Source organism: Cnephaeus nilssonii (genome assembly GCF_951640355.1).
Source record: "Cnephaeus nilssonii genome assembly, chromosome: 12".
Taxonomy (NCBI): domain Eukaryota; kingdom Metazoa; phylum Chordata; class Mammalia; order Chiroptera; family Vespertilionidae; genus Cnephaeus; species Cnephaeus nilssonii.
The window spans coordinates 1581276-1605441 of NC_137083.1; the positions used below are offsets into that span (position 1 = coordinate 1581276).

Sequence of the window (24166 nt, forward strand, 5' to 3'; positions counted from 1 at the left end):
CCGGTGTCAGCCAGGGCCTGCCGAGCTGGGTGTCAGCACCCCGCCGCCAGAGCCTCGCGCACCCCGTGTTCACAGGCGCCCCGGTGCCCCGTGTCCGCCCCGAGGACTGACCTCAGCCCTCGCACGAACGCAGTGGTCAATGCATCGTCGCTGAGTGAGGGAGGGGCGCGGGAGGGACGTGATGGCAACGGGAACCCGTGCTGTGTCTCTGGGCCCGCGGTCCTGGCTCAGGGCACTCTCAGGCCCACGCCGGAAATTAGAAAACGGATGGGCGCGTGACACGAGAGCGAGACCGGCTCTGAGGCCTGGTGAAGGTTAATCACAGCGTCGGATGCTCGCCCGGCGCTGCCTGCCAGGCGCGGTCAGCCCGCTAAACGTGACTAACGCCTCTGACCCGCACAACACCCCCGCGGAGCCGCCTCGGAAGGGGTGGAGGGGTGGAGGGGTGGAGGGGTGCGGAGGGAAGCCGGGTCCAGGCAGGCCGCCTCGTGCCCTCACCCTGCACCCCTGCACCCGTGCATGGCGAGGCCGCTGAAACCTGCCTCTGAGCACAGAGCGGATGCTGTGGCTCCCCCACCCCATCCCCTGAGCTCCTGCGGGAGGAACTTCCTGCCCGTGAGCTGCCCACAGACCGAAAGGTCTCCGTTTGATTCCCGTCAAGGGCACGCACCTCGGTTGCAGGCTCGATCCCCGGCCCCCATCAGGGCACATGCAGGAGGCCACCAATCGATGTGTCTCTCTCACATCAATGTTTCTCTCTCTCTCTCCTCCTCCCTTCCACTCTCTCTAAAAATCAATGGGAAAATGTCCTCAGGTGAGGATTAACAAAAAACATAAAATAAAATAAAAAATAAATAAAGTAGCCCGTCAGCCTGGCCAGTGTGGCTCAGTGGTTGAGCATTGACCTATGACCCAGGAGGTCAGGGTTCGATTCCCGGTCAGGGCCCATGCCCGGGCTGTGGGCTCCATCCCCAGTGAGGGGCGTGCAGGAGGCAGCGGATCCGTGATTCTCCCTCATCGTTGATGTCTCTGTCTCCCGCGCCCCTCCCCTCTGAGATCACTAAGAACATATCTTTAAAGTGGCTCCGTGAGGGCACACCCACCTCCACGCCGTCCAGGAGGGGCCGGAACTCGGGGCAGATGAAGGCGCTGCCCGCGTAGGCCGCGTCCACGTGCAGCCACAGGTCCTCCCGGTTACCTGGAAAGCAGTGGCGGTGTGTGAGCTCCCCAGTGGGTGTCCTCCTCACGTGGGGAGCGCGTGGGGCTCGCAGGGGGCGTGCGTGGGGTCTGGCCGCTGACCTCGTCCCAGCCCACAGCCCACCACTTGCCGGCCTTGGGATCTCAGAGCCCCTCCCCTCGAAGGCAGGGGAGCGGAGGGCAGGGACCGTGCACGATGGCCCGCCGTGCCTGGCACAGCACGGGGGCTCAGTGCGTGCGTGGAAAGTGCGGGAAGGTGGACGGGATCGCACCCCTTGACCTCCAGGCAGACCCTGAGGCTGTGAACAGCTGGGGTCTGCAGGAGCGGGTGGAGGAGGGTGGCCGTACACACAGGCCCTCGGGACCCCCTCCGGAGAAGGGGAGCTCGGGGCATTGCTCTGCTCATCGCTTCCGAGACCTTGCTTCGCTGTGGCCAGGAGCCTCAGGGAGGCGGGGGAGGATGCGGGGGGGGGGGGGGGGGACTGCTCGAGGGCGATGGTTCTCCGTCGTGCAGACGCACGGCCCTCCGGCAGGGCGCCGGGAGCCGGGAGGGGCTTCTCCCCGGGCAGCCCGGCCGTGCCCCTGAGAAATGCCGTGTGTGGACAGCGCCGCCCTGCTGTCCAGGCGGCCCACACGCGGAGCTAAGGAGGTTTGGGTCGCTGCAGATACAAAGCATTTTGGCCCCAGCGGGTATGGCTCAGTGGATAGAGTGTTGGCCTGCAGACCAAAGGGTCCCGGGTTCGATCCCGGTCGAGGGCATGCACCTTGGTTGCAGGCTCCTCAGGCCCTGGCCCTGGTCAGAGGCAACCCATCGAGGTGTTTCTGTCACATCGATGTTTCTGTCTCTCTCCCTCTCTCTCCCGCTCTCCCTAAAATCAGTGGGAAAATATCCTCGGGTGAGGATCAACAGCAACACAATGCAAAGCGTCTGCAAAACGGTCTGTGGGACTCCCACCCGCTCCCTGGGGACCCTGCGGGGGGGGGGGCGGTACTCACAGACGGGGCCCACTTCGGAGAGGCGGTCGAAGGAGCAGCAGGGCGTGGTCCCCAGGGTGGCCACCACCTGGCGTACAGAGCAGACGTCCTTTCAGGCCACCTGGTCCCTGCCACAGCCCCCCGCCCGGCGACCCCGCGCCCGGAACGCGGGGCGGGGGACCTCCGCCGGGGAGACGGGGGTCTGAGGCACGTAGGTCTTCGCTGGAAGCGATGCCACACGGACCCCGAGGGGAGAAACACATCGGCCACCGGGAGCCAGGCTGCGGCTAGAGACGCACAGGGTGCCCCCCGCGCCCCCGCCCCACACCCCCTCCCCCGGTGCCGCAGGCAGGAGTGACCCCGCCCCACGCCAGGGCCCGCCTCTGCTCTCACACGTCACCACCAAGAACATGGGGTGTCCCTCCTGCCGGGAGGGAGGGAGTCCGGCTTCCCCAGCTTGGTGTGTACATGCGTGTGTGTCTGTGAGTGTATATGTGCGTGCCTGAGTGTGCATTTGTGTGTGTATCTGTGTGTGTGTGTGGTCTGTGTATCTGTGTGTGTCTCTGTGTGGTCTGTGTATCTGTGTGTGTCTCTGTGTGTGTGTGGTCTGTGTATCTGTGTGTGTGTGTGTGTGTGTGGTCTGTGTATCTGTATGTGCGTGTGTGTGTGTCTGTGAGTGTATATGTGGTGTCTAAGTGTGCATTTGTGTGTATCTGTGTGTGTCTATGTGTGTGTGTCTGTGAGTGTATATGTGGTGTCTAAGTGTGCATTTGTGTGTATCAGTGTGTGTATGTCTGCATGTGTGTGTCTGTGTGTATGTATGTGTGTATCTGTGTGTGTGTGTGTGTGTGTGTGGTCTGTGTGTCTGTGTGTGGGGGGGGGACACGCACCCATGCCTGGTCCCCACACGCAGGCGTGCACCCTGTCTATTTCTGTGCGTGGCTCGGAACCTGCTTGCAGCGGGACACGGGCCCGGCGCTGACTTCCGGCTCTCGATGGCCGAACCCCCTGCTCCGTTACAGAAGGCGGCCTGTCTGCCCACAGCACCGCGTGGACCAGAGCCTGGCCGGCCGCGCTCCCGGGCGTCTGCCTACGGAATCCTCCTTAGAGGGACAGGGTGGGGTGTGACCTAGGCCGGAGGCCTTCGCTGAGGGAGATCGGAAAGCCAGGTCAGCCCCTGAGGCCTGGGGAGGCCCAGTCAGAGCCTGTTGCCTTGAAAAGCCAGCCTGGTACACCGCCGTTCCGGGCGGGGGCGTGCGGGGCCACGCGGGAGCACAGGGCTGCGCAGGGGGCTGGGGGGGGGGGGCGGGACGTGGGCAGGAGCCTTGGCCGGGCTTCCTGCCAGAAGTCAGGGCGAGGAAGGGCGAGCAGGCTGAGGAGTGACTAATGCGAGCTGCTCCGTGGCCGTGGGGTAGAGGCTGGTACACACACACACACACACGGACACACACACACACTCAGACACACACATGGATAGACACACACAGACACATACATGGATGGACACACACGGACACACACACATGGACACAGACAGACACATAGACACACACAGACATACACAGACACACACAGACGCATACAGACACACACACAGACACACACATAGACACATAGACACACATGGACACACACATGGACGGACACACACACACGGACACAGACACACACAGAGACACACATACAGAGACGCACACACAGACGCACACAGACACAGAGATGCACACAGACACACAGAGATGCACACAACAGACACACACACAGACACACATACAGAGACGCACACACAGATGCACACACACACACAGAGACGCACACAACAGACACACACACAGACACACATACAGAGACGCACACACAGATGCACACAGACACACAGAGATGCACACAGACACACACACAGACACACATACAGAGACGCACACACAGATGCACACAGACACACAGAGATGCACACAGACACACAGAGACACACACGGACAGACACACACACAGACACACATACAGAGACGCACACACAGATGCACACAGACACAGAGATGCACACAACAGACGCACACAGAGACACACACGGACAGACACACACACAGACACACATACAGAGACGCACACACAGATGCACACACACACAGAGACGCACACAGCCCCTTGCTGTCTGTGCACAGCTGGGGGTCCGGGAGGGCGGCCCTGAGTGCCAGGCCCCGGAGGTTGGCACTGAAGGCTCCACGCAGGGAGCCCCTTCCTGGCTCTGGGAGGGGCGTCCTCCCATCACAGGTCAGCAGGGTCCCTCTGATGCCCAAGGACCACAGGCATGGACAATGAGAAGGCGTGATGGACACGCAACATTCATACCAGGCACCCGGGCAGATGACTCGGGGGGAAGCTGGCTCTGGGGCGCGGGGGCGGGGGGCCCCGTCCTGGCCTCTGCCACCCCACACGGTCTCGGGGGCTGCTGCCCCACATTCGGCACCCTTCCCTCCGCCCTTCCCGCGTGCCCACCCTGCACGGCCAAGGCCACGTGCTGCCGTGTCTGCGTCCTCTGGGACCAGACGGGCCACTGAGCGGGCCTTCCGGTGAGGCTGGGGCTCCCGGGGATCCGCGACCCCCCGACCCACAACCTGCACTGGCAGCCTGAGGCTCGCGCGTCCTGAAAGGCCGTGAGCGACAGGACGCCCCGCGGACACCCCGGTGCCTGGCCGTCTTGGTGCTGCTCAGAAGCCGTTCCCTCACGTTCCAGAGCCTCCCAGGAGCGGCGCCTCCATTTCATCGCGTTTCCTCCGATGAGCTGCGATGGGCTCGAAGGCAGTAACTTGTTTGCAAGTTACATCAGTACCACGTGTAGTTTATAACTTACATAAATTATATGGGTATTAAAACGATATAAAGTGCTTGATTTTTTAAACAATTAAAATCCTGGTCTATCTGCTCACGGGGCACAGCGTGCGCCTTGTCGCCGAGGAGCTGGGTTAACAGGCCCCGAGGCAGCGTGCTGAGTGGCAGCGCTCGTATCTAACGGCCCCTCCTCGCCGGGGAGGGCCTCGCGGGGAACAAGAGGTCACGTGTCCCAGGCCTGGGCCTTGTGACACGACAGCCAGGCGTCACACAACCTCGCGTGTTGGGCGTGTGGTCCCCACTTCACAGGGACCTACGTGAGGCTGGGGGGCGGGGAGGGGGCGTCAAGGACACACAGAGATGGACCCGGCTGTGGTCAAATCCCATTGCCCGTCCAGGAAAAGAACCCAGCACCGGGCCATGCCAGCGTCCCTGCCAAGCAGCCCGCCCCTCAGCCCAGGAGGGAGTGGGGGCGGCGGGGGGCCCGGGCCCTGGGTGGGAGGGGCCGGGAGCCCTCTGCTCGGGTCCGGGTGCTGGAGTCAGCTGTCCTGGTTCTCTGAAGCCACTTTAACTCCCAGCACCTGTTCCGCTCGGGGCTCTGATTACCGCTCAGCGCGCGGCACTAACCTGATTTCAGCAGAAGCCTAATCACATTTGCGCGGGGGGAGGGGGGCCGGGCTGGCGCCGCGGCTGACAGCCCCCGGCGGTCGGTCCTGCTGCGGAGGACACGTTCCATTCCCTTCGCCCCCGCCCGCCTCACCCGCGGCCTGCCTGCTCGCTCCGATGTGCGCCCGGCGGCACTGCCCCCGCTCTGGCCTGACTTTAGCAGGTGGGAGGCGAGCCGCCGGGAGAGCCAGGAAACCACCCGGCCCCGCGCCCCCTGGAGGGCAGAGGCTCGCCTTCCGGGTGCCAACCTGCCCAGCGCACACCGGGCTCTCCACGGGGCCGTGACTGAGAGGCTGTGCCCCTCCCCCGTGAGCCTACGGGGAGGGCCAGATGCACCGAGTTGTCACGCATGGGCGAGTTATAACCACCAGCTACTATATGGACTCAAGGCTCAGGCCGCGGCCCTCTGGGGTCCGGGCGGCCTGCCCCTCTGGCTTCACGGGCCCTTGGTCACTGGTCTCAGATAACAAGCCGGCGGCCACTCACACCTGCCCCGAGGAGCGGCTCTGACATGGGGACACGCCCGAGAGCGAAGCACGGCGCCCCCGCCCCAGCAGCGCGTCTCGTCCTGGGCGCACACGAGGACCCGGAGCGGCAGCGCCGGTTCCGATGCCCGGCCCCAGCCCTGGAGGTTCTGGCGAAACGGAACCCGGGCAGGGCCTGGGCATCGGCCACCTCTCGGCTCCCCGGGTGACGCCGACGTGCGGTCAGGGAACACCCCGGGGCCAGCGCCGTGCCCACACAGGACCCCGCCTGCTGCCCGGCCACGGCGGGGTGACGGTCCCAGGCTCCGGTTACCACGGCGACCGCCTCCTCCCCTCGGACATCGCCTGTGCCCGGGGGCACGGTGCTCCTTGGCTGGGAGGCATGGCCCTCGCCCATGGAACCATCGGCTGTGGTCCCGCGGTGTCTCCTTACAGGAACAGGAAATGAGGCCCTCCCCCGCGGGGCCTCGGGCTGGGGTCCCCGCTCTGCTTTCTGATTCTGTGGTGGGACGGAGCACACGGGCCTCCCCCGGCCTCCCAGGAGGGGCCGGCCGGGGCTGGGGAGCGGCCTGGCGCCCAGGCCTACCCGACACCCAGGGGCCTTTGCAGCCGCGGCTGAACTTACAAAGAAAGGAACCAGCCCGGCCGCCTTGTCCCGCTGCAGCGCCTCCTGCAGGGCGGACGCGCGCATGGCGAACTTGCCGTCCGAGGGGATGGCTTTGAATTTGACTCCTCCAATCAGTCCCGCTCTCTCCACGGAGCAGTGGGCCTGTGGGGAGAGCAGCAAGAGTTAGGCCGACTGCCATGCTGGCCCCACGCCCTGGCTCTGGGAGCGCCCACCGTCCAGGCTGCGCTCCGCCCGCCAGAGGGCGCATCCTGCCCTGCTCCGTCCGGCCCACTGGCTGCCCTCGCCTGCAGGCTCCCCAGAGCACCCCCCACCACTGAGCCCCTCCGCCCTGCACGGCCCTGCTCCCCAGGCCCTGGCTGGGGGTCCCAGCAGAACCAGGAGCCCCTGGTCCTCAGGGGCGTGGTGAGCCCCCCGCCCTCCCGCCTGGGCACTGGGACGGTGCCCGCCACGCAGCCCCCCTGGGGAGAACCGAGAAACCCCCAGATCCTTCTCCGTGGGGGACTCCTCACAGCACCCCCTGCGAGAGGCTGCACCCCGCCCTCGCCCAGCAGCTCTGTGCCGAGCACTGACTCGCACATTCTTCTCACGCCCTCTGGGAGACAGGGCGGTGGACACCCCGGAGCCGTCCCACCCGCAGGTGTCTCCCGCGGAGCCAGACCACACAGCCGCCAGGCCTCCGGACGCCGCGCCCAGACACGGGCGGGCAGCACGTTTATTTCGGGAGACGCGTATGGATTAGCTGGGACCAAGCTCTCCCAGCTGAGAGGCCTGGGTTAGAAAGGCACGGAGATAAGCGTGTCAGCGGCACCCACTCAGCCCGTGCGGGGCCCACATTCCTGCGGGCGGGGCCCCCACTCCACTGACCTTTTGACCCCAGCCTCCCTCCCAGAGCTCCCTTCTCGCCCCTCCTGCTTGTTCTGCATTTGGGGCTTTTTAACCCTTTTCACGGGCTGGTCAGTGGAGGAGGGGCTCGTGTGCAGAGTCCTGCAGCCGGGCCCTGGTCGGTCAGGCCTCTCGTCGGGGGGGGGGGGGCGCGGGGGGGACCCCCGGGCATGAGCTTTGGTCCCCGTTGGATGGTGGAAAAGGCTCAGAGGATGTACACGACTCGCCAGAGATCAGAGACCTAAAAGAAAGAGCTGGGCCCGGGCAGCGTGGCTCCGTGGTTGAGCGGCGACCTATGAACCAGGAGGTCATGGTTGGATTCCTGGTCAGGGCACATGGTCCCCCGAGGGGAGTGTGCAGGGGGCAGCCGATCCATGATTCTCTCTCATCGTGGGTGTTTCTATCTCTCTCTCCCTCTCCCTTCCTCTCTGACATCAATAAGAGTGCGTTTAAAGAATAAAAATAAAATAACGGAGCTCGGCTAGGAGCCCGGCTCCGCGTCCAGGTCTGAGTCCGTGTCCCACGGGCCCCAAGGCCGCGCGGAGGGTGGCCAGCTGGTCTCAGGGCGCCAGGGCGGGCGGCCCCGGCGCCGGTCACCGTGACCTCACAGGGGCTTCCTTTTCAGCTGGGTGGACCGAGCGCCCTGCAGCCGTGCCGTGTCCTCAGCACCGGGGTGTCCCTGACCCCAAGGGACGGGTCTGAGGTTTCACGGGCGGCTGCCCGGGCTTGCTTTGTTTTGATCTGACACGAGATGAAACCAAACACACAGATCCCGGCGGCTGCTGGCGCTCCGGGGCGGACGACACGCTCACCTGGTCGGAGGCGTAGGCCACCAGCTTCTCCAGGACGGCGGCCTCCGTCAGCCCCGGGCAGGCGGCCTGCAGGCGGCGCGTGGCTCTGCTCCGGGCGGCCAGCAGCGCCATCAGCGTGGCCTCACTGGCGCTCCCCTAAATCAGAGACGGGGGGGGGGGGGGGAGTGCTTCAGAGCACAGCAGAGGAGCTGGGCCCAGACTGAGGGGGGCGCGTTACTAAATCCCAGGGGTTCAGCATCGGCCCGTGAGCCAGGAGGTCAGGGTCCGGTTCCCATCAGGGCACAGGCCCGGGTGCGGGCTCCACCCCCAGTGTGGGCCGTGCAGGAGGCAGCCGGTCCATGGTTCGCTCTCATCATGGATGTTTCTCTCTCTCTCTCTCTCTCTCTCTCTCTCTCTCTCTTTCTCTCTCTCCCCCCTTCCTCTTGGAAATTAATAAAAAAAAATTTATAAAAAGGAGTGATTTTAGAAAAGCCCACAACACCCCGCCAGCCGCATCCCAGCGCCAGGCTCAGGGGTCAGCGGGCTGGGGGGCCGGAGCTGGGAGCCGGCGCTCCCTGGGTGGTGGGGCTGCCCCTGTGCCGGGAGCTCGATGAGTCCTGCCGAGTCACAGGGACAGAGGTTGCCATGGCCGCCCCGCCCCGCGCTCGGGGTCCCCCCCCACGGGAAGCAGCTGGGCCTCCGCCAGAGCTTTCAGACTCAATTAAGGGGCCACTTGCAGCCCCGCTTGCCAGCACAGAGGGTGAGCTGACATTTGCCGCAGGCGCCGCCCCGCGCTGGGCCGGAGGCCGTGATTATGGCTGGGAGGGCGGGTGGGTCCCTCCCCGTGGCTCCCCCCACCGGCCGGAGCCTGTCCTGGGGCAGGAGCTCGGGGGCCTCGCAAATCACACCAACCAGCCCCGTCAGCAGGGAGGGCGGGCGCGCCTCCTGCCGCAGACTCAGACCTGCCCGGGGCCGGCGAGCCCAGCGCCTCGGGGTCCGAGGGGGAGCCGAGTCCTGGGCCCGGAGGAGCCAGGATGACTCCCACCGGACGCTGGGCCGCGCTCACTCTGGACAGTGGAACTGGACGCCGCCACCCGAGCGCGCCGCCGGGCTGAGCCGGCACAGCGCACACAGGCCCCGTGGGCGCGGGCGGGAAGCCACGGCGGGGCGGCCGCAGACCCGACCACCTGACCACCGGCCGCTGCCCTGCCCGGAACACTGCCGGTGCGAATGGCCCTGCTGCTCCCCGAGGCGCGCGGGGCAGGCGGGTCAGGCGTGCTCGCCTCCTGGCACATGCCTGGCTCCCGCTGGAAGCACGGAGGTGGATGCGGGACAGCCCGGCGGCTGCTCAGTGGCAGAGCATCGCTCGGTCCCCGTGGGGGGCGGGCAGGAGGCCGCCGACCGATGATTCTCTCTCATCATGGATGTTTCCCTCTCTGTCTCCCTCTCTCTCTCTCTCCCCCTTCCTCTCTGAAATCAATAAAAATACATTTTAAACAAATAGATGGAGGTCAGGGGGTGGGCCTGAGCGGCCACGCGGGCCCGGGCCCCGAGGAGTCCCATCGTCACGGCTCAGGGCCCCGTGAGCCAAGCGTGTGGGATCCCTGGTGGGCACGGCCTGAGGGACCCCTTAGGAGGCCAACTTCCAGCCCCCCCGCCCGGACAGGCCCAGGTCCCCCCACAGGCTGTGCCCAGGGAGTAAGGGCCTCCAAAGGTGCCGTGTCTCCATCCCGGACCGGGGCCTGTATGCACGGGGACAGGGATCTGGCTGACGGGATTACGTTAAGGCGCTCGGCACGGGGATTATCGGGATTATCTGCCTGGCCCTCCCGCCTCCCGAGGGCCCTGAGCGGGAACCGTCTGCGTCCGAGGCACGTGAGGGAGGGAGGGGCGGCGAGATGGAGCTCAGCCGGCTTTGAGACGGAGGAGGGGAGTGGCCAAGGAGGGGGAACCTTCTAGAAACCAGAGAAGTCGAGGGACCATTCTCCAGGGCACCGCGCTGGACTCCAGCCCACAGCGCCGTGCAGACGGGGGTGAGAGACCGTCTGGGTGGGCGCGAGGCCTCTGGGTTCTCGGGGTCCCGGGGGGGGGGGGCGCTGCCTCAGCGCACCGGAGTCCCCGGAGCCCCCGGAGCCCGCGGAGACCACGTCTGGAGAAGGAAGTCCTCCGTCCGAGGGAGCGAGCGAGCTTTCCCGCTGTCGTCACCACACCCGACCCCAGAGCGTGAACTCGGCCGGCGGTCAGTGGGCCCCACCTGCCCCTCCGTGGCGTGTGCCCTGCAGACCCCCTGGGGCAGGCGTCCGTGTGGTCCTTCGGGGCGTCCTCGTCCCCGATGGGTGCCTTGTCCCCAGCCTTGCTCCCGGGCCCACGGCGCACGAGGAAGAGGGGCCCAGTCAGTGCATAGAAAAGGCAGCTGAGCCCGGCCAGCTGGCTCGGGGGTTGAGCGTCAACCTAGGAACCAGGCGGTCAGGGTTCGATTCCCGGGCAGGGCACGTGCCCAGGTGTGGGAGGCAGCCGATCAATGACTCTCATCGTTGGTGTTTCTCTCTCTCTCTCCCTCTCTTTCCTCTCTGAGATCAAGAAGAATATATTTCACAAAAGAAAGGCCGTCTTTTCGGGGGACCCGCTGGTCCCCAGATGGAGAATCTGCGGGAGCCGTCAGCGTGCGGCCGTGGCGGCCCCGTTGGCGGGGGCAGCCTCTGTGGGGCTGAGCCACGGCTCTGTGGTCGGACTGGAGTGGCCCACGCCCCCGCCTGCTCTGTGCCTCAGTCTCCCTGCCTGCAAAACGGGGGCATTGACATGGCCCCCAGTTCGCAGAATTGTTGCGAGAATTAACTGAGAAACGCCTGGGTGGGGCGCAGGCACGGTGGCCGGTGACGGGGACCCAGCACGTGCCAGTCACTGCCGCCTTATCCCTGGGCACCACGACGGGACGGTCACCATTGTGTCTACGCGCAGGGCCTGCGGGAGCGAGAGACAGCGCCGCGTGCCCGCCAGGCCCCGTGTTCCTAACGGCTCAGCGTGGCTTCCTCCAGAAGAAACACCAGGGGCAGCCCGAGGCCCAGCCCCGCCCCTGTGGCCGAGCCCCGGGACCCCGTGTCCAGGAGCCGCCCCGCCCCACCCCGCCCCGCCCCGCCTCACCTGGATGACGCCGCCCCCTGCGCCCGCCTTCTCGGCCAGGAAGGCGTCGGGCAGCTGCAGCATCTTCCCCAGCCAGTCCAGCATCACCGTCTCCAGCTCCGTGCACGCCGGGCTCGCCGCCTGCGGGGAGGGGGGGGGCACCGCCAGCCGCCCTCAGCTTCCTGTCCGTCCCGACGGGGGGCCGCGCGGACAGGACGGCACTGCTCCCGCTGGGGCTCAGCTCTTACCCACGAAACTGGGGGTTTGAGCGTCTGCAGAAGGGGCACCCCAGGGGGTGTTCGGGGAGCGTGTGCCTCTCGTGGTGGAGCTCCAGGGAGAAGCAGGGACAGAGACGGGGCCCGGGGCGGAGCCGCGCAGGCCCTGCCTCCAGGAGGCGTCCCTGGGCCGCTCTGGGCCGCCTGGTGCCGAGAGCCTGGCCCCCAGGATCCCGGGTCTGCCCTTGGGGACGGAGGACCGCTCCCCAGGCCCAGTTCCGGATCTGCCCGGGAGGCCATGTGTCTGTGTGCGAGGGTGTCCCCACCCGCAGACGTGGTCCCTGGCGATGTCGCCCCTCCCCCCTTCTCTGCCTCAGTTCTCTGGGGGCTGGCGTGTGCACAGCACACACCTTGCAGAATGCTGAGCCCCGCGGCAGGGGGTCATCCGCCAGGGAACCCGGGTTAACATCGTCCAACCCTAGGCCCGGCCGGCGTGGCTCAGTGGTTGAGCGCTGACCTATGAACCAGGAGGTCACAGTTCAATTCCCCGTCAGGGCACAGGCCCGGGGTGCGGGCTCAATCCCCAGTGTGGGGCGTGCAGGAGGCGGCCGATCCAGGATCCTCTCTCATCATGGATGTTTCTCTCTCTCCCTCGCCCTTCCTCTCTGAGATCAATACAAACATATTTAAAAATTGTCCACCCCAGATGCTCTGCAAAGCCGGAGACCCACTGAACGGGGCCCTCTGCCCAAGACGCGTGGCAGAGTGGCCGGGGCGGACGCAGCGCCCCCGGCAATGACCCTGCCACAGGCACGGGCACCGTGTGCTCGCTCCGTCAGCATCTGCCTCCTATGGAAGGCTCTAGAAAGGCTGCTCACACTGAGCTGCGTGGGCCAGAGTCAGGGGCTGGGCGGCTCTGACCTGGCCTTCGACTCCCGAGCTGGTGCCCCGAAAGCTCGCCGGGCTTTGCCACGGGGTAGGGTGGCCTTGGCGCACCGGGGCGGGCCGAGCCCCCCCCCTCGGAGTGGGGTTCCCAGGGAGCTCAGGGACGCAGGCGGGACCCTCTCTGCCCGTCGGCCCTGTCTGTCCGGGCCCCCCAGTCCCAGCCAAGCCAGCGTGGCCACGGGACCCTGCCTCGCTGTCAGCAGTCGGTCCCGCAGACAGCAGCCTGACGAGCCCGGAGAAGTCCGACTGTCCCCAGAAGGGACACGCACAGCAGGAGGGCGAGGCCACGTCGCCCCGAAGGGACGGGACGCTCTGGACCCGCAGAGCGGTGACCTCTGCGCCGTCTCTACGGAAACAGACGGCCTTGCGCGCGAGGCCCTGAGCCCAGCGGGGACAGAGCGAGGCCGCCCAGGTCACGGTGGCTGCGCCCGGGCTGCTGGCCCAGGAGGGGGCCCGGGCCCCTGGCAGGGCCGGTCAGCGCTGGGCAGGCAGCGGGCGCCCTCCGACCCTCCCGGCAGCGGCGTCATGTTGCCCAATGGGGGGGGAGGGGAGGCACAGGGATGCTGACATCACCGCCTGCCCCTTGGACAGCTGGTGGTGGGGCAGCGGATGTGGGGGTGCAGGGCACCCGCATTCATAGCTCAGGCCTCACCCCCGAGTCAGCACGAGCCAATCCCAGCAGCCCCCTCGGCTCCCAGGCGCAGGAGGCCCAGGGCAGACCCAGCGGCGAGGTCCCCGCGGGCGAGCAGCCGGGACCGGGACCCAGGGGGCAGCTCCGAGCCGGCTCCGCATGGAGGCAGGTCTCCCTGGGGCTGTGCTGGGAGCAGGGAGCCAGGAGGCAGGGCCGGCTCCCCCTGGGCAGGGGTCTCTCCAGCGTTCGGTCCCCAGACAAGGGGGGCCTGGGCGGGTGTGGGGTGCAGGAGTTGCCCCAGGGGCTCCTGATGGGGACCCTCTCCCAGGACAGCAGCCGGGCAGGGAGCAGGTGGATGGGACACGGGCAGTGGCAGGGGCATTTCCCAAACTGCAGACCCTGTGGAACCCTCCGGTCCGCTTGGTGGAACGCAGATTCCCCGGCCCGGGCTGCGGAACCCAGGGCCGAGGTCGGAGCCCGCCGCGGTGGCTCTGAGAAGGCCGGCCGTGCAGAAGGCCTGGGGCGGGGGCTGACTCTCCCAGAAAGGACTCTGTCTCACGAGCTCCCGGTTCCACTGCCCACGAGGCACCCTCTGCAGGGTGACCCCGTCCTGCCCCACAGGGCACCGCCCCCCCCCCCCCCCGGCCTCCGAGGACAGGCGCCATGTCCCCAGGGCAGCCCCGGCCCCCACTCACCCAGGAGAAGCCGATGCAGCCGATGGCCCCGCACAGCATGTCGGCGAGCATGGCCGGGTAGGAGCTGGCCGTGGGGAAGTAGGCGAAGAAGCGGGGGCTGTGCCAGTGGGTCACCTGCGGGGGGACAGGCGGTCGCTCGGCACGAGGAGCCCCCGGAGCGCGGGACCCAGGGCGCCCCGTGGGCACGGCCGGGGGCGTGGCTCAGACCAGGGTGTGAGATTCGGGCAGGCGTGTGCGTGTCAGGAGGCCAGCGTGTTAGAAGCCTGCTTCCTGACACGGCTCCGTACAAAGAAGGTCTAGGCAGGAAAACGTGAAAAGGCCTGACGGTGCCCCGGCCGGCTGCTCAGTGGTTAGAGCGTCGGCCCTCGGACAAAAGGGTCTCGGGTTCGATTCCCGGTCAACGGCTTGTACCTCGGCTGCAGACTCCGTCCCCAACCCTGGCCATCAATGTGTCTCTCTCACATCGATGTTTCTCTCCCTCCCCCTCCTCCCTACCCTCCATTCTCTAAAAGGAAAATGCAATAATAATAACAAAACAAAACATTTTGACAAGGCCTGAGGGTGGTCCTGCTGCCACCCCACGCTCTCCTGCTCAGTCCCTTCCCTCCGGCCTGCGCCCCTCTGACCCCAGCCCTGTGGGTCCTGGGGTGGGGACATCTAAGGTGCTGACGAGGGCCGGATCCCGGGGCCTGGGGAGGAGATGAGGGAGGAGGGGAGATGGGGTGGGGCCAGTTTTGCTTCTTTAATGTGTTCCTGCGCCCGGCCCGCCCGGCACGCAGCACGCCCTCTGTGGAGGAGGGCGCAGGCATGGCCATCCGCCTCCACGCGGGGTTGTAGCTCTCAGGCGTCCAGGAGACGGGGCCCAGCGGCCTGTCCCGCCCCCGCCCGGGGGCCCCGAGACCTCGGACCCTGGCCGTGGCGCCCTGGGAAGGAGGTGCCTGCAGTCTGAGCGCCAGCAGCCGGAGCCTGGCATTCACCTGAGCGCACGGCCCTCGGGGCTGGCTGAGGCTCGGGGTGTTTGCACAGCCGGCAGGCGGGAGCCAGCGCTGAGCCTGGCTCGGGGCGCAAATGTCAGGGACTCTCCGGGGGGCAGAGGCGCAGCTGATCGGCGCCTGTGAGGACCCCAGGGCTGCCCGCCCCCGGGCTGCGGGCTCAGGGCCTCGCGTCCAGTCTGAGCGGCGTGTGGGAGGGAGGACCTGAGGGGCCCTGCCCATGGCTCCCCGGACTCCCCCCCGCAGGGAAGAGACTGGCTGCGGGGACCCGGAGCCCCATGTGTTTGCTCCGACCCAGAGCTGTGAGCCCCGCAGGGCCGCCGGCCCGGGTTCTGCCCACACCTGCCCGGGCCCTCCGGGCACTCCCGTCCATGCCCCCGTTCCACATGACCGACAAGCCACTGCTCTGCACGTGCGGCTGGCCCCGCCGGGCAGGAGGCGGGAGGCGCCTGCTCCATCCGGCGCGGTGGACGTCCAACCAGCCCCTGCCCCCGTCACGCCCACCGGCTCGAGCAGGGCCCGGCCTGGAGCCCCCCTCGCCGCCCTGGGGGCCCGGTCTGGGCTGCGATCCTGGCTCCCTCGCGCGCCGGCTGTGCGGCCTCAGACTGGCCAGCCCCCTCTCTGGGCTCAGCAGCCCCTGCCTCAAACCGGAAGTGACCGGGTTGCTGTCCAGCGGGACGGCCCGAGGCTCGGGGCGGGGGGGAGGGGCCGTTCCCACATGCCCTCCCGGCCCTGACCCGACCACATACCCCCGGCATGATGACCCTCTCCACGTCCCTCATGATGTCCTCGTAGGCGTCCGGCTCCTGGGGGGCGCAGCTGGGGATCAGGGGGCGCAGGTAGCCGGGCTCCACGTCGGGGTAGACCTGGCGCCCCTCGATGCCCTCGATGTAGTCCGCTATGTAGTCCACCATCTCCCGGCCCCGCCGCCTGAACTCACTGGCGTCCATGGTGAGGGCTTCCTCAGAGAGAACCTGTAGGAGCCGGGGGGGGGGGGGGGGACCAATCAGTGGGCAGCACCACACCCCTACGCGGAGCGGCCGCGTCCAAGCCAGCTGACCGCTGGGGCCGCCTGGGCAGTGCCCGGGTGCCCGGGACCCAGGTCCCCGTCAGGCACGCTTCTTTTTATTTTTAAAATATATTCTTATTGATGTCAGAGAGGAAGGGAGAGAGAGGGAGAAACATCCATGATGAGAGAGAGTCACGGATCGGCTGCCTCCTGCACGCCCCCTACTAGGCATCGAGCCCGCACCTGGGCCTGTGCCCCGACCGGGAATGGAACCGGGACCTCCCGGTTCCTAGGTCGACGCTCAGCCACGGAGCCCCGCCGCCGGGCTCAGCGCGCTTGATTCCGCCTGGGGACGGGGGGATGGCCCTGGCGCTGGAGGCTGGGACGCGTCGCCTCCACGCTCCCCGCTGGTCAGCTGAGGCCAGCGCCACGCCTGCCCGTCCCCGTCCCCATCCCCGTGGGTGGGATGGACACACCGCCTCCACGTCCACCCCACCTTCGTGACAGCACTGGCCGCGCACTGGCTGGGGATGTGCTACCGCGAGAGGAGACCTCGGTTCTGGCCTTCAGTGCGGCCCGGCCAGCGAGAGCTCATTGGCCGCAGACAGACCGCCGAGGGGGCGCCGAGGGGGGAGGTGCCCCGGACAGTCACCAGCTCAGGGTTGTGGGCTCTGTCTTCCTGGACCCCCGCCCTGTCCCTGCAGCTCCGCCCCACCCTCGCTGACCCCTCTGCACATGGGCTGGCGAGGCGGCCGCATTGCCGTCTACGTGGCTGAACGGGGGTCTGGGTTTGGTGAAGCCTGTTTTGGCTTCAACATTTTACCTCGGGCCCGGCTGGCCTGGCTCCGTGGGTGAGCACTGACCTATGAACCAGGAGGTCAGGGTTCGATTCCCGGTCAGGGCACAGGCCCGGGTTGCGGGCTCCATCCCCAGTGTGGGGCGTGCAGGAGGCGGCCAGTCCATGATCCTCTCTCATCATGGATGTTTCTCTCTCTCTTTCCCTCTCCCTTTCTCTCTGAAGTCAATAAAAATATGTTTAAAAATATATATATTTAAATACTTTTTTTTTTTACCGCAGGCCTGTGGACGTGCAGGAATGCGGGAGGCAACCTGCCCCCTCTCTCACCCCTGCCCGCCTGGCTTCTGTCTCACAGCTACCTGTCCGACACTTTGATAAGTTCAGCGGCGCCCACCCTCGCGGTCATCTGGAGTTCTTCTCTGACAGATTGCCTGCTCCCTGACCGCGCCCCCGGAGCCCCGCCGCGGCGGCCGCGCGCACAGAAGGCACCGGCCGGGCGGTGCGCTCTGCGGACCTTGTCCTCACTGCTGTGCGGCTCACTGTGCTCACCGTGTTGTCCTGACCTGTGATCGTGTCAGTGCTCAGGCCCTTTTCCTTCACGAGCGGGACCTGGTGAGCGGCTATGAGGGGGCCTCTAAACACCCGAGCAGCCCCAGCTGCTTGACCGGGGGCAGCGCGGCGGGGCAGGCGGGGCGAGGGGCGAGGGGCTGTGCCGAGGGCAGAGCGAGCCCGGGGTGCTCGGAGGATCAGCTGCCTCGAGCAAAAACAGACACACACCCACCTGCCCCCCAAAGAGACCTTCCCGGCGGGTTTGCAGGGTCAGACCTGGCTGCTCTGTAGAGGCCAGCGACCTCCCGGGGGCCGCGGTGCGCACCCAGAGCAGCTGGCGCTCACTGCGTGTGTCTGAGATTGCCGGCCCACGCTGGCAGGTATGGGCTGGACGATGCAGGCGGTGCCCAAGGCCCGTGAAACCGTGTCTGTTGACATAACCGGACAGCGTCGCCGGGAGAGGAGCTCCGTGGCGTTTCACGGGCAGCCCCTGCCCACACTGCACGGGGCGCAAGCCGGTCCAGCCCTGGACTCCTGGCCCGGCATCTCGTCACATCGTGATGGGCTCAGTCAGGGCCGGCCCGATGCCCGCTTACACGGGGCTGAGAGGCCGCGCAGGACCAAGGACCTTTAAAGGATGTGCCACAGCCTGGCCGGCCTGGCTCAGGAGGTCAGGGGTCGATTCCTGGTCAGGGCAGGTGCCTGGGTTGTGGGCTCAATGCCCAGTAGGGGGCGTGCAGGAGGCAGCTGATCCATGGTTCTTTCTCATCATGGATGTTTCTCTCTCTTTCCCTCTCCCTTCCTCTCTCTCTCAAATCAATAAAAACATATTAAAATTTGTTTAAAAAGGCTGTACAGCAATGGGCGTGACCTTTGGGTGTGTTTTGAGAGTTCACACGGTCCCACATGCTGAGTTAGAAGCAGTTCCTAAACAGCTCGGTGCTGGCCAGCGCCTTCTGAGTTAGAACAGAGGTAGAGGATGTGGGGGGCAAGCGGCCAGCTGTCGCCTGGACCCGCACCCCTCTCCCTGCCGGAAGCTGCCCGTGGCTGAGCCAGAACCCGCATCAGGTGGGTCCCCACGGGGAGGGCCCGGCGAGCGGCCCGCTGAGGGCGGGAAAGCCGCCACGGAGCTCCCCTGGGCTGCTGCTCTGGCCCCCGGAGCAGAGACGGGGAGGCGTGCGTCCTGAGTCCTGGGTCCCGGCGTTCCCCCCGGAAAGGGGTCAAGAGCACGTAGATCTTCCCTTTGATGGAGATGGAGAAGGAGGGCCGGGAGCTGGGCCACGGACGGGCGAGGCGGCTGCGCCAGGGCGTCTGCGATCCCCGGGCGCGAGGCCACGCGGGGCAGGGGCTGTTCCCTTGTCCAAGGGGCCTCCGGCCACGAAGCCACGGACCCCCGCCACGCACAGGCATCCCTGCCCACCGTCTCCCAGGCCTGCGCTGACTTTCGGGGATCGAGGTGCCGTGTTGAAACGGGTCCTCTGCTTGGTGTAGGAAAGGGTGCTCCTTGGTGCAGGTGTCCACGTGCCAAGTCCCCGGCCAGGCTGCCGCCTGCTCTCGCGTTTCGTCCCCGTGATCTTGCTCAGGAGGCCACCCCCCTCCCCCACGACCCCCCAGACGCCGAGGCCGAGGCTCGGAGACTGAGCACCCTGACCCGTGAGGTCAGGGCCTCGCGGGGGCCGCACTCTGCCCGCTGCCGGGAGCGCCCGAGGCGCTGGAGCGCAGCCAGCACAGGGCACGGCCGGCAGGTTGGGCCAGAGCACGGGCTGGGAGCCCTGGGAAACCTCAGAGAAACTCCCAAAACCAGTTTCTCCGGAGCCGCAGGCAGCCCCGGCGCCGCCCTCGCTCGTGGGGACCACGCTCCCGCACACGGACGGCCTGGCGTGGGCGGCGCTGTGTGGAGGCGTCCAGGGCGGGCCCTGACCCCAGGCCTCCCCTCAGCCTGTGCCAGGCCGTGATACGAGGCAAAACCTGGGCGCTCCCCCCGGGCTCCGACCACCGGCGGCTCCGGTGCGTCCTCTCTCCCGCTCCCAGCGGTCCGCGCGTCTGCTGCCCGGGCGGACGGGGACCCTGCACAGGCCCACGCCCGCCCCACGCCCGCCCCACGCCCGAGCCCACGCAGTGGCTCCTGCCGGGCAGGGTAGGAGCCCAGGGTGCCTCCTGCATCGGCCAGCCTGCAAGGCCGGCTCCCTGCCCCTCACACCCCCTCGGCCCACAGGCCGGCTCCCTGCCCCTCGCAGCTGCCCGGACGGAGCCCGCGGATCCGGGCCCAGAGCCCAGGGCTGAGCCTCCCAGGCTGTCCCGCAGCCGGGAGAGGACGGAGCCTCCGGCCGCTGCCTCTCCTTCGACCGCACGAAACTCACAGCCTCGTCTGAGACCGCGCGGCCACGGCCCCCGTGGGAGGGACTCTCCACTGCTCCGGGGACCACCGCGCCTCCTCTCGCCCACGCGGCCTGTTGTGACGAAATATGCAGCACTGACCTATGACCCAGGAGGTCAGGGTTCGATTCCCGGTGAGGGCACAGGCCCGGGTTGTGGGCTCCATCCCCAGGGGGGGCGTGCAGGAGGCAGCCGGTCCATGATTCTCGCTCATCACGGATGTTTCTCTCTCCCTCTCCCTCTCCCTTCCTGTCTGAAGTCAATAACAATATATTAGAAAAGAGAACCACGCTGAGGAACTGCTAAGCAATTTCAAAGAAAAACACGTCGGCGCCCTTACATTGGTGATGTTGCTCCGACTCCCGATTTCGGACAATTCACACGGAGCCCACCGCGGCCGCGCCACGGGGCCTCTCCCTTCCCTTCCTCCCCCACAGCCCCGTGCCTCCGTCCACACGAACACGGGCCGCGTGCGTCCCACCCCACCCGCCACGCGCCGCGCGAGCTTCCCGGTTCCGGCACACGGCGCGGCCGGCGGGGTGGCTGCCGTGAGGGGCGCGCAGGGGCGGGATGGTGCGTGCAGGGTAGCACAGCGCCCCCTGAAAGTCTGTCCCCGACGGCACTGAGGGGCCCCCGCCCGTGCACACACTGGAGGACACGGACCGCCCCACCATTAGGGCGGTGAGCACAACCCCCCACCCCCGCACGCAGGCGGGGCTCTATCACTCACCCCCTGACACATGCAAATTACAGCCGTAATGACAGCGAACACATTTGAATTCAAGATCATTCGAATTGCATCATTTTGGCGTGTTTGCTGTTCCAGCCCGTTCCCATAGAAACCGCCCAGCACGCGGAGCGTGAACTGCCCTCTTCCCGCCCGCTTATCCCAGGGACGCCTTCTTGGACGGAGAGCCCCCCGCGTGGAGCCCCGCGCTGCTCCACGCTCCCGGGGTCTGCTTTTCCGGACCCATCCCGTGGCCAGTACTGACCCCTGCCACTCCCTCCGCCCCGCCCGGGCGCTGGCCTGCCGCAGGGGACCCGGGGCCGAGCGCTGAGGGGGGGCTCCAGCCCGTCAAACCCCGAGGCCACGCTGGCCTTGTCCCGTCCTAAGGCCCCAGAAATGAAACGGCTCCAGGTTGCGTGGCCTGCGGGGGGGCCCCGGGCATATCTCACCTCACGCTCCCGGCACCTGTGTGGGTGGGGCTGTGGGGACGTGGGGAGCGTGGGGGTGCGGGGGGGGGACCACTGCTGACCTAGGAAGGCTCAGGAGCAGGTCCCACCACGGCCGCACAGCCGGCCTCAGGAGCAGAACAGGGGTCCGCCCCCCACCCCGTGCAGAATGGGGGTCCCCCCCCCACCCGTGCAGAGCGGGGAACCCTGCCCCCACCCCGTGCAGAATGGGGGTCCCGCCCCCCACCCGTGCAGAGCAGGCTCCGGCAGCCCTGAGCCCGCGGGCGGATAGACGACACAGAGGGCAGGGGCTGCAGGAAGCCGGTCCTGGGGCCCAGGAGAGGCCCGCCCGCCTCCTCCCGCGAGCGGCGGTAAACACTCGTCCTGGCTCTGTGTGCACAGCCGCTCGGCTGCTTTGCCGCCGAAGGAGCCGCTCAGGAGACGCGGGGGCCCCGGAGGCAGGGCCACGCCCGTCCATGCAGCTCTGGGCGCCCCCAAGCCCAGGTCCTCCCCTTCAGCTGGGACCCCACACCTGCCGCTCAGGCCCACGGCGAACTGCGGGATGTGAGCCTTTCTCCCAGGCGTGCCCACCGCTGCCCCTCCTGCCCTGAGCACCGCCTCCAGGCGTGCCCTCAGGCACCACAGAGCCCCCGTCAGGGGAGCCTCCTTTCCCCAGAACCCCCCAACTCAAATGGAGGGCCGGGCACACGGCAGGGACCCCGTCCTGAGGAGGGGGTGTGGGGGACGGCCCGGTGCGTCTGAGGGGAGGGGAGGGGTCCTGCTGGTCCCAGCTATTCCAACCGCCGTGCGCAGAGCCGTCGCCACCCAGAGATGGGGGGGGGGGGGGGGAGAGGCCGCGCGAACCGCAGGATTTCGGCTTTTCCAAAGCAGGGGACACCCCCTCGTCGCCGTGTCCTCGTCCTCCTTGAACCGGGACGTCCCCTTCCCTGCGGGGACCTCAGTGCTGTCCCCAGGAAGAGAGAGCCTCTCTGGCCCTCGGGCCCCGGAGGGGCGGCCTCCACGTGGCCCAGGCCCCTTCCCGTGGGTCTGGCTCGGAGGGAGACCTGCCGATGCGAAGGAGAAGCCGGCGGGAAGGGGCCCGCTCCGGGCCCTTCGGGGAGAAAGGGCTTCGGGGGAACCCGGGCCGGCGCTTGGAGTCCCCCCCGGAGACGGAGCAAACAGGACACGGGGCGGAGGGCTGCTCAGACCCCCCCCAGCTTCGCCCCCCCGCGCCCCGCAGTCACCTGCTTATTAATAAAGCAGCGCCCACGTGTGCCCGGCCCTTGACAAACATCAGACCCGTTTTACAAGCACCCGTGGGAGGCCACCCTGGGCTCCCCCCACCCCAGGCGGCGGGGCTGGGCGCCCAGCTGCACCCTGCAAACTGGCCTGCCGGCCCCGCCCCCTCCACCCCGGTCCCAGCCCCCGGTCCAGATGCCGGAGGGACCGGCTGGGCACAATGGCCTCTCACGCCTGTGTCATCAAGGCTCCCAGGCCCCTGCCCCCGGCCTTGCTGCTGGGAGGCACTCGGGGCGGGGGGAGGGGGGGACGGGGGGGCACCTGTGTCCCCAGGAAGTTCCCGGTCAGCCCCACCTGCACACGCGGGAGGCCCTGCCCACCAACCCGCCGGAAGCAACAGGCGGACCCCGTCCTGTCCGCACACCAGGGTCCCAGCCCCAGGGCCGGCTCCCCGGCCCGGCCCCCCTCCGGGGACGCAGAGCGGTACTCACGGGCGGCCGCTCTCGCTGTCTGCCGGCCCGCCCCCCGCGCCAGCTGAAAGGCACAGAGGATGCGATTATGCGGTTGCCGTTTATGTAGCCGGAGTGTCCGCCGCCCCGAAGCCAATCAGAGTCACGCTGCTCTGCTCATCACAGGCAGCCTCTCGGCCGCCGCCCCCGGGGCACGGCCAGAGAGGGCTGGGCAGGACCCGGGGGACCGCGGAGCCGGAGGGGCCAGGGGCACGGGCCTGGGAAAGGGGTCCCGTGTCCCCAGTCCCTGAGCGAGCCCAGCCCCCGTCCTGCCCAGGGCACCAGGGCCAGGCAGGCGGGGAGCCGGGGGCGCTTGCTCTGTGACAGGATGGGGCCACGCGGGGCCACAGGCTGGGCCAGCACCTCTCTCCTCCCCCGGGGGCGGCGGGGACCCCTGACAGGAGGGACGGGGCTCCGGGTGCCCCCTCCTTCCGCTCTGGTTCCGGTCAGAGAGAAGCAGAGGCAGGAGAGGGTCGAGCCCAGGATCGTCTTTTCAGCCCTGTTCTCCCACCGGGAGCCACCAGCACCCAGAACACAGCTCTTCGCCCAGCGGGGCCTCGCCCGCCCTCCTCCCGGCCGGCTGGGGGCAGGACAGGTGCCTTCTCTGTGAGGGCTCAGGGCCCTGTGGACCCCGAGACGGGCTGGGCATCAGGCAGGGGGCGCAGGTGGGTTCTGCTGCTCTCACCGCGCGCGCGCACACACACACACACACACACACACACACACACACACACACAACATGCAGACACACATACATGCACACACACATAGCATGCAGGCACCACACCCCCCCACAGCACCTGCATGCAGGCACATGCACACGCTCCCCACACGGGTGCACACACTCGGGCCTGTGGCGGTCAGGAGCCGGGAGCTCCGCCCACAGAGCCATGGGCCTGGTCTGAGGACGCAGCCTCTCCCGGAGCCGTGCCCTCGGGGGCAGAGACCGGCAGGCCTGAGCCGGCCGGGGCGGGCTGCTCCTCAGCAGGTGGGCGGCTGGCAGGGCGGCTGGCAGGGCCCAGGGGCTGGGGCACACCCGGCAGGAAGCTCCGCCCGCCTGCGAGATGGGCCCCTGCAGGGGAGAGGCACGCTGGCCGCACCCCTCGCTGCGCAGGGGCCACCGGCCTGGAGGGGGCGCTGGGGCAGGTGGCCGTGTGCCCAGGGCTGGGCAGAGCGCTGGGCCCTTTGACCCTGCAGGGCGGGGCTCTCCCAGCTCGGCTGGCCACCGGCCCTGGCGACCCTGGGTGACCCCAGGAGGCCACGCAGGAGGGGCCCAGGGGGGTGCGGGGCTGGCCCGGCTCTGGGCTCCGGAGAAGAGGCCCATCTTCCCTTTCACAGTCAGTGACAGGACAGGCCTTCCGGAAGGTTCCCCACAGGCCTTTCACGGGCTCCTGCCGCCCCTCCCCACGGCCTCGCATGCGGATAATGTCCGCCCTGCAGCTCACAGACCGAGGAGAC

The 24166-nt window shown here is 67.8% G+C and overlaps 1 protein-coding gene across 1 annotated transcript in view; it reads right to left on the minus strand.

Annotated features, from left to right (window-relative positions):
* Positions 1-16028, minus strand: part of DDC (dopa decarboxylase) — a 28950-nt gene extending 12922 nt beyond the window's left edge. The window contains exons 1-7 of the mRNA XM_079785665.1: positions 15804-16028; positions 14063-14176; positions 11598-11717; positions 8478-8612; positions 6781-6924; positions 2194-2260; positions 1104-1198 (exon numbers count right to left, since the gene is read on the minus strand). Of these exons, the coding sequence (XP_079641791.1) occupies positions 1104-1198; positions 2194-2260; positions 6781-6924; positions 8478-8612; positions 11598-11717; positions 14063-14176; positions 15804-16004 (876 nt within the window). The 5' untranslated portion in view covers positions 16005-16028. The remainder of the gene's footprint in view (positions 1-1103; positions 1199-2193; positions 2261-6780; positions 6925-8477; positions 8613-11597; positions 11718-14062; positions 14177-15803) is intronic.
* Between the last annotated feature and the right edge of the window lie 8138 nt (positions 16029-24166).